The sequence below is a fragment of the Talpa europaea genome (assembly GCF_964194135.1).
Source record: "Talpa europaea genome assembly, chromosome: 15".
Classification (NCBI taxonomy): domain Eukaryota; kingdom Metazoa; phylum Chordata; class Mammalia; order Eulipotyphla; family Talpidae; genus Talpa; species Talpa europaea.
In genome coordinates this window covers 12,745,973-12,765,268 of record NC_140083.1, presented here as the reverse complement: position 1 = coordinate 12,765,268, position 19,296 = coordinate 12,745,973, and the positions used below count along the sequence as shown (strand labels likewise).

Here is a 19,296-nt window from a genome sequence, read left to right as displayed (position 1 = left end):
AGCGAGGACAAATATAGCTGCTATGTCTTAATACTAAAGAAATGCCAGACTTACTTCTCCTTCAGACTCCTTGATGCTTATCTAAAGACTTAGGACACCAACAAATAAAACTCTACTTTGCCACAAATACAATTACTAAAATAGGAAAATATATAGTCCACTCTTTACTTTTAGTTTTTAAAAATTATGACTGAGTTATGGCTTATATTCTTTAGTGTCATACCTGGCACGCTACAGAACAGAAAGAAATGCCTGCATGGCTCCCTAGCTGTCCAATGTAAACCCATCTGCTGTACAATTTTAGATTATGCCTGAGGAAGTCACATGCAGTTCCAACAGTAAAACTTGAAAGCTAGTTACAGCATTTCTAGGTTTTGACGGATGCTTCATCTGCTTAAAACACTAACATGGGACCATGCTCTTCATCACTTTACATGAAGCAGAGGACTTGATATTAGGTACATTTTCCCCAATAAATTTATCTAGGCTGCATCACTGATTTCTTGCTGTCCTTACATTGTTTTTTTTTTTAAGATTTATTTATTTATTTATACAAGCACTGGGTACAGTCAGAAGCGCGGGAGGGTGAGAGAATCACCAGAGCCAGAGCAGGGAGCAGAGCAGGCAGAAGGACCGAAGTACACTGCTGAGGGGAGCAGCGGGCGGCAGGAGAGGTCTGCGCGCCATGTGGGGACCCTCCTCTGGTGGCCGGGGAGCAGCTGGGGATCAAACCAGCTCTGCAGAGGCCGCGGGCAGCTTCGCAACCCAGCGCTCAACCGCTGCGCCACTGGGGAGGCCCGCTGTCCTTACATTGTTAAAGGAAAAAATTCTCAGAGGGAATTATTTGATGCCACATCAAAATTATATTAGTATATAATGGCAACTCAAGCAAATGAAACAATGTACACAACTTTCTTAAAGTGCTATTTGGGATAAAAGCAGCTTATGCCTAGAAGGTACTGAAGCTACATAGTTAACTAATGTGTGTAACCCAGTCTACTTGGGTTCAAATGGGAAAATTTGGAGAAGATATTAATCTCTCCATACACAACTGACTGGCTAGATGATTGCAATGATTATAATGAATTACTAAATTAAATAAAGTACACAAAGTAAGTATACTAAAAAGTTTACTTCCTGTTGCTGTCATTATCATCATCATGATATGCCTAATATCTGCCAGGAACTATACTAGACATGATTAGCAGGTGGTTCCTGCCCTGAGAAGCTAATATTTTAGTGGTGAAGATAGAAATGCAAGCAAATTGTTATAAGGTACAATATACACAAATACAGTTGTACTAACCATGCTTGTGTGAAAAAGTAATTCATTCTACTACAGTCTGTGAAAGAAGACTCCAGAGATGGAGATTCTTGGGAAGGGTTTTGGGGTATGAGTAGCGGTTCGCTGGAAACAGAAAAAGTATGAATAAGGGAAAATAAGATTGAAGTAAAGAAAAAAAGTGGGCATGGTACAGCATTTGAAAACTAATTCATTTGGTAGCTACAGTGTAAAGTCTACTGGGTGAGGCAGTAGATGAGATTACCCATTTGTCACGAGCAAGAGGTGAATGGGTACGGAGAAGTTACATGAAATGTAAGTTTTCACTGAAATTGTACAACTAAGCTTGGCGTTCTTAAGTAATCATTTATTTTTAATTGAGATATAATTCACATATAAAATTCACCATTTTAAAGTATGCAAATTAGTGGTTTTTAGTATATTTATAAGGTACAAACATTACCACTATCTAACTGCACAACATTTTTAAGACCCACAAAAGAAACTCACTAGCAGATACTTTCTATTTTCTTTTTCCTCAGTCTCTGGCCATCACCAATCTAATTTTCTGTGTCTATGGATTTGTGAATTGAGGACATTTCATCAAAATGCAGTTGTAGGATATTCAGCCTTTGTGTCTGGCTTCTTTTAGTGAACACAATGTTTTCAAGGTTTATCCATGTTGCAGCATTCATCAGTACCTCTTTTTTATAGTGAATAGTATTCCATGGTATAGATAAACCACTTTTTGCTTGTTTGAAAACAGTAGCTGTTTTCAAAGAATCCATTAGGTTAAGTTCAACTAAGACAGTCAAAATTTAGAAAGGAAAGGACAGACAGACATACCATATTTTCTACCATACCAGATGCTGTTCACATCTTATTTCTGACTACCACCTTTTTCCCATTTCTATGAATTAAATATGGCTGTCAACCATCTCTCTGCTGTCCTTATCCTTTCTATATACCCTTTCGTGTTTCAGCCTCATGACCTAGGTCTGACCATTCACAAGAATTTTCCCCTGGAGAGAGAGATCAATTCAAGGGCTGGGGGAGAATGTAGGCAGGGTCAATTGTAAGATTTCCTTAGAAATGGGCCTCCCTGGTGGCGCAGCGGTTGAGTGCTGGGTTGTGGGGCTGCCCGCAGGCTCTGCAGCGCTGGTTCAATCCCCAGCCGCAGGGCAAGGGTCCCACATGGCGTGCAGACCTCTCCTGCCATGCCCGCTGCTCCCCACAGCAGTGTACTTCGTCAGTCTGTCTGTTCTGCTCCCTGCTCTGGCTCTGGTGAATTCTCTCGCCCTCCCACGCTTCTGACTGTACCCAGTGCATGCATAAATAAATAAAAAAATAAATCTTTAAAAAAAAAAAAAAAGAAATGAATATAGATTATGGGGAAGGGAATCTTTTCCCACTCAATTAGCAAAACTGAAAAGCCTCTAATCACTAATTCTTTAGTTTCTAGTAGGAAGCTCATCAGTAGGCAAAAAGTAGATTTTTATACCAAGGAGTAAAGGTGGAATGAGGTGAAGGGAAAGAGAGTCTCCCCTGCAGCAAGCTAGCCAGCACTGATGACACTCTGCCTCTGAGCTGGATTCTCACCTATGTGAAAAATTACTTTTCTTTTTGCTTAAGTTAGTTTGATTTGTTTTCTGCAGTCCTAAACATGAAAGGAGTCCTAAAATACAAATATCGTTGGCTTAATTTGTTTTCATTAAAGAGAGATTTATATTTGTGTTTAAAACCACAGTTACCTTAAGGACACAAAACCATATAAACATTCTTTGGAAAAACATTTATTTATATAGATAACTAATTAAAAACATTTTTCATTTTCTTTAAACTTAAAACAGCTTAATTTAAAGTAAGGTTAATGCCAAAAATTTTGTTAGTAAACATACTGCTATGTAGAAGGTTGTGGGGAGAGAGTATGGTAGTTATCATACAAATCAGTTTTTAATATCAATTACAGAACACATAAACTTAAAATGTCACATGATACTGCTATCAATTAGTGATGTTTTGTCAGAGCTCTAGGCAATAGCAATAGGTGGTCTTAAGGAAAGAGCAAAACACTAAGAATCACGAACTGAGATTGCACTGATTACATAAAGACTTCTAGAGCGTTATAAATATGACAATTTCTGCTCTGATATTTACAATAGCTAGTGAGACATATTTCAGCATTACACTTACTACAGCTACACACACTTTGGTCTTTTCTTCTATGAATTCCCATCAAGAAGGTAGAGCCTGTCCTTTATTGGTAAGTAGATTCCTGCAACCAGGTATATAATTTAATGCCTAATATCAGAAAGACAAAGAGCCAGCTGGCCCAGGTAAGAGGCTCTCACTGTTGAGTGTGGGCTCCTCATTTCCTTCCCCAGCCTCTCCCCTCTCTCTTGCTTGCTAGACCACAGCTGCTTTCTATCACTACCCCTTTGATATCTTTTCCCCCCACTCTTGTGATCAAGCTCTCCAACAGTGGACCAATTTTTTGACACTGCTTTTTCCTGACCTATATTTTCTAGTATGTGCCCTGCAGTTGAGTGGATCATCTCTCCAGGGTAACCCAGTGGTTGAACTGGCACTTACAATACAATCGATGGAGACTCTACTAAACGTGAAAAGAAAAAAATAGAATCTAGAAAACCCCATTTTTGGAACTGTCCTGTTGAGGAACTTAGGTCTATTCTGTTCTCAACCAGTCGAAATCCAACCTTCAGTCTACTCTGTTGTGTAGCACGAAGTAGACAAAGATTGGTGGCACATAAAGAATTTCCTTAATGGGCAGTAAAATCTACTGGACATGTTATAAATATAATTAACACAAAGGTATCTTGCTTTCTAGTATCCTTTTTTTTTTAAATTTTTTTTTTTAACAGAGGCATGCTTTATTTATTTATTTATTCATTTGTTTGTTTTGTTTATACATGCACTGGGTACAGTCAGAAGCTCGCGAGGGTGAGAGAATTCACCAGAGCCAGAGCGGGGAGCAGAGCAGGCAGAAGGACCGAAGTACACTGCTGAGGGGAGCAGCGGGCGGCAGGAGAGGTCTGCGCGCCATGCGGGACCCTCCTCCGGTGGCCGGGGAGCAGCCGGGGATCGAACCGGCGCTGCAGAGGCTGCTTGGCGCTGCAGAGGCTGCTGGCAGCTTCGCAACCCAGCGCTCAACCGCTGCGCCACCGGGGAGGCCCCTAGTATCCTTTTAATTAACACTAATAAATTCCCTCTGGTCTGAGTGATAAGTAGACTAAGGTGCTTTTATTTCTGGCAATCAATAAGAGTAGTCATTCTACAGTCTGGAGTGAGAGTATAAAAGTATAAAGGTTTTTTGAAGAAGCATCTCCAGGACAATGCCAACTAAGTTGGTTCTGTTCAAAGCCTGTGTAGTAACTTTAAAACAATTATATTCTTCCCTTAGCAAAATCAATATTCTGTAAACTGCTCTGTCCCACTAAGTGTGTGACCAATTGAATTTCATTTTCAGAGGTTTTTTTTCTTTTTTAAAGATTTATTTTTATTCATCAATTATACAAAACTGGGGACTAGGCCATAGTTGCAGGGGGTGAGAGGATTCACCAGAGAGTGTGGGGGAACAGGACAGGCGGATTGCATGAAATACACTGCTGAGGGGAGCAGTGGGTGAGACAGGAGAGGTCTGCTGTGCCATGTGGGTAGCTCCCTGGCTAGGGATCAAACTCATGCCACACTGGTTGGCGACAGCCTTGATAGCGCTGAGACTTCACCCTTGCACCACCAGGGAGGCCCTTCAGAGATGTTTTTTCAAAGGTAAATACTTTGTGTATTTGTTAAATATATGTTGAATGCACAACAGTATAGAGACAACTACAAGTTGTGATAGAAAAGAATGGTAAAGCCAATCATTTAGAACTTGATACATTTCTACACTAAGATATTTGTAAATCATAACCTAACATATGGAACATTTACTGTTTGTCCAGAGCTGTGCTAAATGCTTACTAATATCACTCTGGTACTTAGTCTGTGCAAGTCTATAAATGGTCAACTCTTTTATTTCCCATTTTATTGATGAGGAAACTGATACACAGAGAGATGAGGTAGTTAATCCAGGGTCATATAATGAGAAAATAACAGGTCAGACTCTGAACCTGAGTAAGAAGACCATCTCTAAACTGTCTTAACATGAACCACAACTATCATGAACTTCCTATCTTGTCAATGGTAAGTCCAGAGACTAGACTATGTATCCCGGAGTAGTAAAAGTAGTAATTATTAGATAATAATGGGAATTTTAGATCTGGAGCACAAATGTAATACAGAATTGGGTAAGGAGAAACTTTTAATCTTTTTCTGTAGTAAAATCTAGGCACTGATTGAAAACACTTATAAGGCAAGCTTACCTGTTCTCTATTTCTGAATGCAAAACTAAAATGGATTAACCTTTAAAATTTTCATTTTTATTCCCTTAAATATTTTTTAGTATGTTAGTGACAAAGGTACTCTTTTATGTATCTTTTTATTTCATTGGCATTGGAAACTCATTTTTAAATGAGTAGGAATAATTTCTGGTTACAGAAGGTGTATTGTCATATTCAAAAACTTAAGATATTAAAAAATAATTAAATAATCACATGGAAGCAGCAAACAAATATTATTTATTTGATAATTATCAGGCATTTTCTTCTATAGAGAAAGTTACATATTTTCTCTAATTTAATGATAGTAAACTTTCTAGCAAAATAGCCAGGCTATCTTCTCTCTTACCATACAAAGTCTTTTAGTTTACAATTCTGTACTCTAAGCTTCCAAATTTTTATACATACAAGACAATCAAATAATGTTTTTTCTGATCAGTATTTATTTCTATATCAACTTCAGTTTTGGTCTGTGCTCCATGTTGAGAGATCTTGACTACTTCTTCTAACAGTTATGATTCTGACTTACTACTTAAGGCTAATTTTTAAGTGTATTTACACTTCAAAAAGAAAACAGAACAACCTACTAAAAGTTCTTGGCTGAGGCTTAATATGTATCTAAGATTTTAAATAAAAGCACACTCTTTCCCTCAGGTGGCACTTTTTTTTCCCCTTCATCATCTCAGATTTTTCTCCCAACACATAGATCCTTAACTTTTATGTAAATGTGATTCCCCATGTGCCAGGACTCCTCTGTGAAGACAGTTGATTCTATCATATCTAGCTAATACTCTTGGAGTTGGTTTACTAGTAGCGGTGATAGGTGATATGAGTCACCCCTGGTCTAACCAATGCCCTGTGTGACCAATGGCATGTACTTATGAGTAATGGGTCAGAATTCAGGTTCCAGGCTGTGGCTGAGAACAGCTTTTCTGTAAGACAATGTTAATTGTTACTGGAATTCTACCCTAAAACTTGGCACCTGCTTGCAACTGAATGTTTCTCCACATTTACAGAAACTGACAAGACCGCAAACTTAACTGAGATGTATCTACAAGTGTTGGGAGTGCTGGGGGTTCTCCTGTTAGTCATCCATGGATTTTTTTTTAGGTGGTAAATATCTAAATGGAGTCTTGAAGAATATGAAATTAGCCAGATCAATAAGGGGAGTGGGGGAAGTTTCACGGAGACCAAAGAAAACATTCAAGGACACCAAAGGGAATAAGAAAACAATACATTTGGAGAACTATAAGTAGGTTTCTACAACTGCATGAGGTAGGTATGTGGGACGAGTGGCAAGAGATGAAACTAGAGAGAATCTGGGTCTTGACAGAAACACATATATGCAATTCTAAGATGCTGGACTACTTGTTGAAGGCAGCGGGAGTCACAGAAAGATCTGAGGCAATAATTATGAAGAGATTTTCTCAGGCTTTACCAACAGGTTGAAAGCGAACAGAGAAGTCACTCAGGATCTATTATAATAATTCAGGTGAGAAATGTAGAGAACTTGATCTGTACAGCAATGAATGTGGAGGCATGTGGTAAGATGTGAGTTATCAAAATGAGAAAATCTTAGTGACTGACATAGTAGGGGGTAGGGAAGAGGGCAGAATCAAGGATGACTTTCAAGTTGCTAGTGGGTAGGTAGCTGGCTGAAGCAAAGGATTATGAAATAGATTTAGATTGCGCAGGGCATGAAGTGAAGCCAGTAGGGGCAAAGGGATTGAATATCCAGCATATGATGTTTATAGGGCTACTACTTTTCCATTTATCACATTTTCTCTAGAGAGAAAAATCATCATTTTAAAGGGCATTTTAACTCTCAGTTATTATAGGAAGACTACTGTATATTTCCAGGAGCAAAAAAAGAAGTCATGGGCAATGTTAAAAATATTTATAGCATATATCCCAACGAGTACCAAAAGGGTTAGACCTGTATGCTCACTTCACATTAATATACATGTCATAATCAATCTGCTTATAAAGTGTGTGTCAGAAGCAACTTCTAGAACAAATGCCAAATACCCCAGAGATGCTTAGTTCAACTTACCAATCCATTTCATTTTTATCTGAACTGTTTGCTACTTAGATATATACTATTAGAAATCTGCTCTTAAAGATTTAAAAATATTCTTAATTTCATATTTTGGAAGATAAGTTGTAAGAAAAAGATTGTTATGTGGAATTTTGCTTTTAAAATACATGTTTTCTTGAACTGAGAACTAAGAAAAATTCAACGTATGCTGCTAGTATAATATGAATGCTGGATAACATAGCCAGCTACATTGGGATGAACTAAAACCCTACCTGGAAGGATTCTTTATAACTATCTACATACTTGCAAAAGAAACTAGTTCTGAGTAATCCATTGGCATATATTTTAAACAGGATGAACTACGTAGCCAGGTTTGCTTGGATGGAATAAAAAATTCCTAAGCAGCAATTTTTCAGCATTACTCAAAAATAATTTTTAAAAACTTACACAATTATCTGGTTTCGTAATAACCATTAACGTGGAACTAGAATTGCTTTATCTTACTTATTTCTCAACATGACTCAATTTAGATCATAGTAGAATATATTTCCTACATACTATGGTCTTAAATGAAAAACTGGCAGATAATTTTAAAAAACAGAAGAACAATTTTTAAAAAATTTAAAAAGAGAAAGCATGGGGGGGGGGGGGAAACCCAGCACCTCTTATTGATCCTACTACCAGGCAACAAAATTGCTATCAAATCTACCTCTTTTGGATACCTAAATTCATCCCTGATTTCCTGACACCACTCCTCAAATGCTAGTTTTAGTAGCATAGGATACATTTTTCATTTTTGTAACATAGCAGATTTATTCTGAAGGTGATTTCCTCAACCACAAAACACTATATAGAGGAAAAAATTAGAGCTTGAAACATTTTTATTGTAACTGATAAAGCCAATATCATTATATCAGAAGAATTACTTACTCAAGAAGATCTGGGTTCAGTCCTTCCAATATCATTTTGTTTCTTATTGCCATCACTGGAACACCCTAAACAAAGGACACAAGATAATTCAATCATTAAAAATGACCCCTATATAGGTCTCTATATACCACCTCAAGAAAGAGCTCTAGATGCCTTATTATCTGAAATAGCTCTAATTTTGCTTTCATATTAGTACAGGGATAGCATTTGAATAATACAAGATACATTTTTTTTTACTAACTTAAAGGAATCAGCACCATCCACTATTACATAAACTCAAATTAAATAATCTGAGAATATTCATTACTAATTCTGATGTATAGAAGCCAGATGTCATATTTTCACTCTTCTATAGCACTTAAAGAATAGTCATACTGATAACTCAAATGTTTAAAGCCTTATCTGGAATGATATAATACATGTTTAGCAACATGAATGTCTTTTTAAATAAAGATTTCAGAGTTTTCTACTGTTCAGTATGGCTATGTTAATGTTCTTTACATAAGCAAGTGAGCTAATCCCATTTGAACACCTGAGACACAAAATTCAAACAGAATTCAAGAACTCGCTTGAGGCTGTACTATATATCTCCCCTACACTAATACAAACATATGTAATGATAATTTAAGAAGTTTCTAAGTTGCAGAAACAATGAAAACATGTGAATCTCAAAGTTCAGGGTAGTATCAAAACAGTATAAAAAGAATTATATAGCATATAAGTAAAAATAAGAGAGAGTATAAATTTACTTGAAAAGGGAATTAATTTGATGGATAAACATTTATTGAAAACTCACAAAGCTCTGAGAGGATGTAACCAAGTCTTTTTGTCAACTCCTCTTCATACCAGCCCAAAAGAAAAGGAAACAACTAATCTGATATATTAAGTTGGAAGACCTTGATTAGGTAACCTTCAAAAATAAGTGTCACTGTGCTTTTAAAAGGTACACAGATGGGGCCCTCTCCCCTTCACATGTCTTCATCCTTTATCCCATCTGACAGGAGGGGTAAGCTGAGACACACGGTTGAAGAAGCTCAATCCCTCCCTATTGCTCATGTACAATCTTCTGTTCGGTCCTCCCATGTCACTAGCCAGTTGTGACATTCAGTTTTGAACGTATGGCACAGAAGAGGCGCCTCAGGTACCTTTGTGTTCCAGTTCAGAGCCCTAACTGGAAGTTTCTAGGCACCAACGTAGATGACATTCCCCTTCTTTTCTTTGCAAGTATCCCTAGTGAGATCCTAGCCTCAGGAGCTCATGGGACGGTTAGGAGTGAATTTATTGTGGTTAGCAGTAAAATTCTGAAATCACAATCCAACACCTCTGTGTTTGACATCATTGTGGAGGGACAGTGCTTTATGCTGAAAAAATATAACCATAATCAGCCCCTGCCCTCAGTGAGTACAGTTTAACAGGTTTTAAACAGATGATCACAATACAGTTGTGAAACTTGGGAGAGGCCCACATAATGGGCAGTGTTAGACACAGTTGAGAACCAGTAAAGGATTCACTGAGGTGAATCTTGAAGATGGGAGTTTATTTAAAATGAAAATCACAAAGACTTTAAAAATATATAAAAATCTTTAAATAATCTCTCATACATAAGTTTATCTTAAACATATTTTTCAAGAACAAATACATACTTGTCCAGAAATCTCCCTCTCCCAAAAAGTTGATTTTATTTTACATTTTACCCAATAAAATCTGCCATTAAGTCCAGGCAAGCATGTGGATTATAAATCCAATATAAAGTCTTCAAAGTTAATGACCATGTTTGTCTCATAAAAATGATCTTGCCAAATTAAATTCAGACTATCATTAGCTGTAATCTTCATTTTTAAGTCAGAAAATACAATTTTTAATTTTTACCTTGAAAAATTTCCAATAAAGACAGTTATAGAAAGTGTCCTAACATACTTTCTACCACCATAATCTCTTATTTTGACTATGGAGGTGAAAAGGTTTAAGTTCTTTACAGTTTGCTGCATGGTATTGGAACAAGAACAGACATACAGACCAATGGAATCGAATAGAAAATCCAGAAATAAACCCACAGATTTATGGTCAACTAATCTTTGACAAAGGAGCAAAGACTATGCATTGGAGCAAAGAAAGTTTGTTCAATAAATGGTGCTGGGAAAACTGGGTCGCTACATGCAAAAGAATGAAGCTTGACCACCACCTCACACCATACACAAAAATCAACTCAAAATGGATTAAAGAACTAGACATAAGACCTGAAACCATAAAATATATAGAAGGAAATATAGGCGAAACACTACGTGATTTGCACATCAAAGACATCTTTACAGACACATCACCCAAAGCAGTGATAGTGAAGGCAAAGATAAACAGCTGGGACTATATCAAATTAAAGAGCTTTTGCACAGCAAAAGAGACAATAACAAAAACAAAGAGAAACCCCACCAACTGGGAGAACATTTTTGCACCCAACACTAATGATAAAGGACTGATCACAAAAATCTGCAAAGAGCTGATGAGACTCAACAACAACAAAGAAAATAATCCAGTCAAAAAATGGGCAGAAGAGCTTAAAAGAAACTTCTCTGAAGAGGAAATGCAAATGGCCAACAGGCATATGAAAAAATGTTCAACATCACTTGTCATCAGGGAAATGCAAATCAAAACTACCATGAGATACCATCTTACACCAGTGAGAATGGCACATATTAAAAAAACTAGCAACAACAAATGTTGGCGAGGGTGTGGAGAAAAAGGAACTCTTCTGCACTGTTGGTGGGAGTGCAAACTGGTCCAACCACTGTGGAAAGCTGTGTGGAGATTTCTGGACCTACTAAACATAGAGCTTCCATATGACCCAGCAATTCCACTCCTAGGTATTTACCCAAAGGACACAGAAACATCAATTCCAAAGAACACCTGCACCCCTATGTTTATAGCAGCACTGTTTACAATAGCTAAGCTTTGGAAACAACCCAAATGCCCAAAAATAGATGACTGGATCAAGAAGATGTGGTACATATATACCATGGAATATTACTCAGCATTCAAAAAAGATAAACACATGCAATTTGCTGCAACATGGATGGCGCTGGAAGGGATCATGCTCAGCGAAATAAGCCAAAAAGAAAAAGAAAAATACCCGATGGTCTCACTCATAGCAGGAATCTAGAAAACTTAAATAAGGGACCAGGAAAATGAATAACTATAAGAAAGTGAAAATCAAAATCAACAAAAAACTATGAACCAGAGACACTTTTAGGGGGGCGGGGGCGGGAGGGGAGGGATTGGGGTCAGAATGGGGGGCTGCAATTGTATGGGGAATATAACAATAAAATTTATAAAAAAAAAATAAAATAAAATGTTAAAAAAAAAAAATAAAAAATATTAAAAAAAAAAAAAAGTTCTTTACAGTTTGCTAGGTTGAAAGAGGTTGGGAAAGCAAAGAATTTTCTTTAAAATTTATAGATTACCTGGAAGACACCCTCTCATGAGAGGTAAGCAAAGACTGTTATTTACAGGTCCATTTATATATTTATCATCATAACTGCTAAATATTATATTAAAGTTAGGAAAATGTAAGCTGTTAAGACTCGGGTACTTAAAGAGTGGAAATAACAAATGTTGGTGAGGATGTAGAGAAAAGCAAATACTCATTCACTGCTGGCGCGAATGTAATTTGATGCAGCCTCTATGGAAAACAGAATGGAGATAGCCGATCAAGATAAACATGGAAATACCATATGATCCAGCAATAGCATTCATAGGTATTTATCCATAGAGTTAGTGAAAACACTAACATGAAGAGATTTATGCACCCCCATGTTAATAGCAGTATTATCAACAATCAGCAAATTGTAGAACCAACCTATGTGCCCATTCATAACAAAGCTGGGATATCCACTGAATGGAATACTATGCAGCTATTTAAAAAGATGAAATAGTACCTTTTCAGACAAAGTGGATGGACCTGGAGGTGATTATGCTAAGTGAAATAAGTCAGAAAGTGAAAGACTTATGAAGGATGGTTTCAATTATTTGTGGAATATACCAAAACAAAAAACTCAAACAGACAAAGCACAGCAAAAATGATTCTTAGACTCTGAAAAATATACTTTTTAACAAATGGAAGGGGGAGGAGAGGATAGGAAAGAAGGGAATAGGATTTAGGCAGGGGAATTTTGAAGTCTGGAAGGTGAGAGAAACTAGTGTTTCAAGAGAAAATTGTTTATGGAGGTCTGAAAACCTCCCTCCCTCCAAAAGAAAGAAAATACTTCCATTTATTACAAAGGAAAAACAACAATAAGGAGAGAGAGACTCAGATACTTATATGCATATCCTAAATATTAGATGGATGAAAATTAATAGCACCATCACAAAACTCTCATCAAAACCACACTCCTGACAGCAATACTATTGCATGGGGCAATCTTTAAGGCACTCTGAAAATTGAAATATGGTAGGTTTGGAAGACAAAGAAGGAAGAAAATAAAGCTTTGGGCCATTTTCTTTTATGAAATTTAAGGATAAAACAAAAGAGGGGGGAAAAGCAGTTAACTTGCTTAGGGGTGTGCATTGTGAACAGACTCATATTTAGAACAAAGCAAGCATGAGACTAACAGTAGTACCACTTTTAAAATACATTAACTAGAACTAAGACTTGAGAGCATGATTTTTAAATAAAATTTACTTAATTATTTAATAGTAAAATTACTTAATTTTAATAGTAGAGGAGGAAAGTTGACTACATGAGTGGCAAAGCTAGGCATTTTACTTGCCAATTCAATGCCATTCAACTATTCAGTAAAATAGGGAAAGTTTAGGAAGTTTAAACATTTCCTAAAAAAAGCAAAAATAAAAACAATGAAGTACTAAGGAGAAATAGGAAAAAGAGCAGAGTTAATCGTTTCCATTAACTATGGTTTGACGGTACAAGGTCTTTCTACAAACTCAACTATGTTATTTATTTATTATACGTTAGCATAATCCACAGGAGAGCACTGGAAAGGTTATACAAATAAGTTGAAATAAGTTACAAAGCGGAAAAACAGAAGGGAGGAGAAATGAGGGTGAAAAAAATGTTTCCTAAAATATAGCAAAGAAAGCGCATGTGGGGTAGGGATGAGAGGAGGCAGTGGGCGGGAAGGGAGGAATGGAGGACAGGGAAGTTGACGGAATTAGATAAACTCCCTATTTTAATATTAGTTTCATAGACTTGGTTATAATTTAAGAATAATAGAAACCTGAATCTGTAAGTTCCATATTTTACCCTTGGTTTCTTGCAAGTAGTTAGATTTTAACAAAATTTGGTCTTTAGTCATTTCTGTATAATGATACAAAGAAAAATATATATAATCTAATCTCATACCCTATTTGGAGAGTTTACTGCTATCATCACCTTAATACAAAAATCTCATAAAGTTTAATGCAAAAATAATTTGGTCTATATTCCAAAAGATTAGTTTCAAGGGGATCTGCTACTATGTTTCTAATGGTGATTCTTAGAATATTTGTTGGTTTGCTATATTCTTCCTTAGCAGTTAAGGAAAACAGCCTCATTTGTTAAACATCATAAAGAAGCGTCCAATTTCTGATCTCTAAGAGACAAAGCTACTGATGGTCTAAGGAGGACATGAGAGACCTCAAAACTGAAGTCTACTGACTGTGGGATTATTTTTGGCAAGCGAGAATGGCAGTTTGTCCAACATAAGTAATGAAGAAGAGAGAAGGCAGCCGTAAGTGTGAGGTTCCAAAAAATCACGTCTGTATTTGCGTCACTGGAGAAAGTGTGTAAAGAAGCCACAGTAATGAAATTATGATGGCAACAGTAATAGTTAAAGACTAGTTTCTTATATCACAAAAACTGTTTGGAAGGTAATAGGATTGCCAATATTTACATTTGTTATTGTGCTAATGAAAGTCAAGCTACTAAAATTCCTTTACAAATCATGTTGAAAGTTTTCTAAGGTTTTAGATTAGAAATGAGGGGGATCCTCTTATTCACTTTAATAGAGATAAATGACTGTCTTTTATAAAATAACAAAAGTGCTCCCTATATTTTTTCCTCTCAATTTATATGCTTGAGTCACAACAATCGGTTAGAAAAGATGGAAAATATGAAGTTAAGTTTTTTTCTTAGATCAACAATAAAGAAAAAGATGTATTGACTTAATAGGTGGGTAGGGTTTTTTTTTTTTTAATTATTTCCTGGGAGAGGAAATAAATGGGTACTGAAAAGCTGCTTTGAGCTAGAAAAAAGGCAATCAGCCCTGTAGGCAGGCTCTTCTTAAATTTTAACTTAGTGAAATGGATTCAACCATTTCTCTGTCTTCTGATTTCCAATAATGCTAACTTCAAAATATCTACACTGTACTTTATGAAATATATTAATAGGGTATATTTAGGATAAAACCATCAGATAAAATATTCTATGTAAGATATTAACTCTGGCACTGTTGTCTCACCAAAAGTTATTAATTTGAAGCTAAATATGTGGGCAACAAAGTGCCTCACAAATTTTGACTAGTCCTATACACAGTGGGTTCTATGGTGGTAACAGTTATTCCTTTTTCAATGATTTTTTCAATATAACAGTTTCACAATGACAAAGTATTTCTCACTGACAGCCCACGCAATATCTTTAAAAAATGATGGCACAAATTATATGATGAAATGCACAAACAAGACAATAGTCACGATCAGGGCCCCAGGAAGGTGGCAAGACAGTTATTACTTTTTTCATAAAATAAATACCCATTAGCAGTTCTGCCTATGACTTTTAGGAATGGCAACTAAGGCTCGCCTAAATGATGAAAAACCTTTGAAAATCATTTCAAAAAGCTAGGTATCTATTGTTATGGGATAATTCAAAATGGAGTTGCATCAACTGCCCCATGTGGTTGATTTTTCCCTTATATATTCTTTTAACACAATAAATACTAGGTGTTAAAGACCAAATAAAATGCATGCTGTTCTCTAGCAATTTGTAGTGTATCAAGTATTTGTCGATTGAAGAATAATTTGGTGGAAGACTCATTTTCCTCCCTTTATTATAATGCAAAGCAATATTTAAAATTTAAAGACTTGTTTTGATGGACTATTTAATGCTATAACTCACTGTGAATACTTTAGCTACACTGCTGCTTTGCTATACCTTATTTCACTAAAATGATATTTGTTCTTTGAAGCATGTATTGATTAGAATTTTTTAAATTTAATTATGCTTTTATTTTCTAGGAATAAAAACTTTCAGTTAAAAGAATTTTTATAGTAAATCATTTTGGAATTCACTATTTAAATGAAAAGTGTATGTAATAAGTTCAGATGGTCTCTTGTTCAGTTTTTGAAACTATATTACTATATGTACCTATTCAAGAGAATTTAAAGAAGTTATGTACAAATACAGCAATGTTATAAAGAACAGAAATCTTAACTATAAAGATGATTCTGCTGATTGAAATCACAGAATATTCACTTTGAAACTAATTTTCCAATAGTGGTAACATGTTTGAACTGGTATATTAGGAGTTTCTTATTCAATGTCCTAAGATATCCAGAGGTACCCATTTAAAGAGAGATGGCCAGGACTAGGCATTCCATGTGGATACATACCACAATGAAGGCCCTGAATCTGACATCAATACATTATCAGTACATGGTCTAACCAACAAAGTGAGTAAAATTCATTTGTGAACTTGGGTTAGGAAAAGAGTAAGAAAGGCTGGGATGCTATATTATATTATGAAAAACTTCAGTGTTTTGTACCTATGTCTGGAGATTTTTTTAATTGCAGTTATTAATATAAATACAAAATATGTAGATATCTTGAAGTAGAGAAATATATAATTTTCATTTGTTTCAGTAAAAGTCAGTATTTTGAAATCTACTTTATTTCCTTTAAAAACATAATTAAAATATTAGCATTTTCTCCAAGTTATAAAATATTCCTTACCAAACAATTAACTTACAAGTCATGTATATTATTATAGCATACATCCATGCAAGACAAATTATCTTCTGCACCAGGACTATCCACTCCATTATGAATGTTTATACTATCTGAGATCCTTGTCAGAAACTGGTGCTAAAATGCTTTCTTCAAGTCAATGGTTTCTAAAACTTATGCGATGCTTTTCTCCCACTTGAGGTAAGCCATTTCCTTATTATAGTTCATTTGCTCCTCTTGTCTTTATTTTTCCCTTATTCACTAACAATTAGTTACTTTTTGGCAAGAACTCAAGTTTACAATAGTCAAATAGCCTACAATTCTAATGAGATTGCCATCAATGTATGTAGGTATTCTTTAACATGACTGATATTTCCAAACCCTCCTGAGGATTACGGTTCAAAATGTATTTTTCTAGAGACTCAAAGCACCATAAATAAAAATAGTTATGGTTTAAACAACTGTTCCTGGAAATGAATTGTTCACAAATGAACATTTTCATGGCAAGTGAATGTCATCAAGGATAGCTATAATGAAAAATATGTGACATCAGTACTAAAACATTCTGAGCTATATGATTATGTCCACAGTGGAATTGGCAAAGAAAACAAGAGGAACAGATAGGAATAAAAGTAGGTACATGGAAACTTCATATATCAGGAAAAAGCAAGAAGTTTAAATCTTGCTTTTTAGCAATGATTGTCTACCGTGCTCTAACAAAAAGTCTTTATAAAGACCAATATAGCAAACAATAAACAAAGGAGAGCAAATACATTATTTACAAGCAATACTTCAAATATGTACAGAGTATGACTAGTTAGTTCTGAGCTCCCTTAACTTTCAAGGCAATTTGTGAAGAGTTCAGAAGGCAGCTGCAATATTGAAAAAAATCATAATCTGTAAAACTGGCATAAGAATTCTTCACACAAGTTTTCCTTAGAGGCCAGTTTACTGACTTTAGCAGAAAATAAGTACTTCTGATAGCTTTTGACAAAAATACAAAAACTGAACTGCTTGCTTCTTGATTCTCCAGAGACTCGGGTCATAGCAAAGATAGGTAATACCTCAAAGCAACCAATTATATGAGATAGAAAGTGGAGGAAGGAGGGTAACTGTTGTTGCTTGAGTTCTATAAATCACGACTCAGTTACTACTCATATAATCAACCATTCTGTTAAGCTTTGCTTCTTTCTTTTAGTTTTAGTCAAATGGACCTGGCTGCCCATTTAGTTGATGGGAAAGATAAAGTATTTTCCCCTTTCAGATGACACTGGGCACATTCTGGCAGTATGGCCATAGACAATTCTGTCCTTTCATTTTTCACAGTTGGCTAAATTATGAATTAATTCATATATATGGGAAATCAATCCTTATACATGTACCTTTTACCTTCAACAAACAGTGAAGGCATGATTAAAACACCACAAAAGTTATCTCCCTCAAACCTTTATGTACTTAAAAAATACTTTAATATTGATTAGTAAACCTTAGGTATTTTAAAGGAAGCAAGACATATTAATATTATAATTCCTTAAGAGTTTTATAAAATGGTAATGAATAAAATAACATAGTTGTTATACTAAACCCTTACTAGTGTTTTCCACTCTGGTATATATGAACCAGCAATATATGAACCTACTTTTGACTACACTGTTGACCAGTGACGGGGAACCTATGCTGGAACTTTCTAGACCATGAAAAGTCACACTGGGGTCATATACAAGCACGATTTTAATGCTCTTAATTACTCAAAAACTATACCTCATCTAAAAAGCATTTTACTCATGATTAATTAGTCTCACCAGGTACAAGGTGTATAACTTCTTAATGAACATCTTTAATAATCAGGTAGAGATCTTTATCCTTAGGTAATGGAAGTCACATTTTCCCAGGCCAACATCCACTGCTGGCAACAGATGCATCAGAACCACCAGAACCAAGAAAATTATTCAATTCGCATTTTAAGTCAGCCAAAGAAAATAGAGCTTTAAAAAAGTCTAAATGTCCAAAGAGACTGTTTTGGCAAATATGGTTTAAAAAAATACAAGTCATTAGCTTCTTAATGTGGAAGTCGGACTTTCCCAATGCACAATTTATTACTGGCAGAGGATTCACCAAGTTCTGCCAATAAAAAGGGGAGAATTGTTGGAAAAGTGATCTATGTACACAATTCCAGTTAAGTTATAAAAGCAATATGTAATTTAGTAAAGGCTTGTGCTACACTATTATGACAACAAACATTAAATCAGAATCAATTATCTGCCACATTTGGAACACAACAGTATTACTCACTGAAAAACCTTGTATAAAACTTGCTTAAAAAGGGAAAAAAGTCAGAAAATGCCAGCAGGTGTTCCAGGAACATTCGTTAATAATCAGATCCAAATCTGGGGATCAATTAGTAGATCATAATAGATCATAAATCTAATAAGAACTTCAGAACTCATTTTATATATCAGGAAACTGAGGACTTGAGCTGTGGCATGACCTGAACTTGGTCACAGCAATGTATGACAAAGCTAAGCAAATATACCATGTTGCATCCCCAAGATAAAGAGTAAAGATCTGGGTGTACTCTTCCTGGGCATTCCAATTGTTGCACAGAGGAACAACTAAGTTTCTGGAACTATAATCATTCTTCTATTTCAGAGAGGGTGGTATCCAGGAATGACAAAAAATGATACAGAGACCAACAAGCAAGGTACTGCTTATTTCTCTCTGA

General features: G+C 35.6%; 1 protein-coding gene across 2 annotated transcripts in view; it reads right to left on the bottom strand.

Annotated features, from left to right (window-relative positions):
* Positions 1–19,296, bottom strand: part of WASHC3 (WASH complex subunit 3) — a gene marked incomplete at its 5' end in the record, with an annotated part of 38,017 nt that overhangs the window by 961 nt on the left and 17,760 nt on the right. For both annotated transcript variants that reach the window (XM_084255183.1, XM_084255184.1), the window contains one exon: positions 8,648–8,712. In XM_084255183.1, coding sequence (XP_084111309.1) covers positions 8,648–8,712 — 65 coding nt within the window. The remainder of the gene's footprint in view (positions 1–8,647; positions 8,713–19,296) is intronic.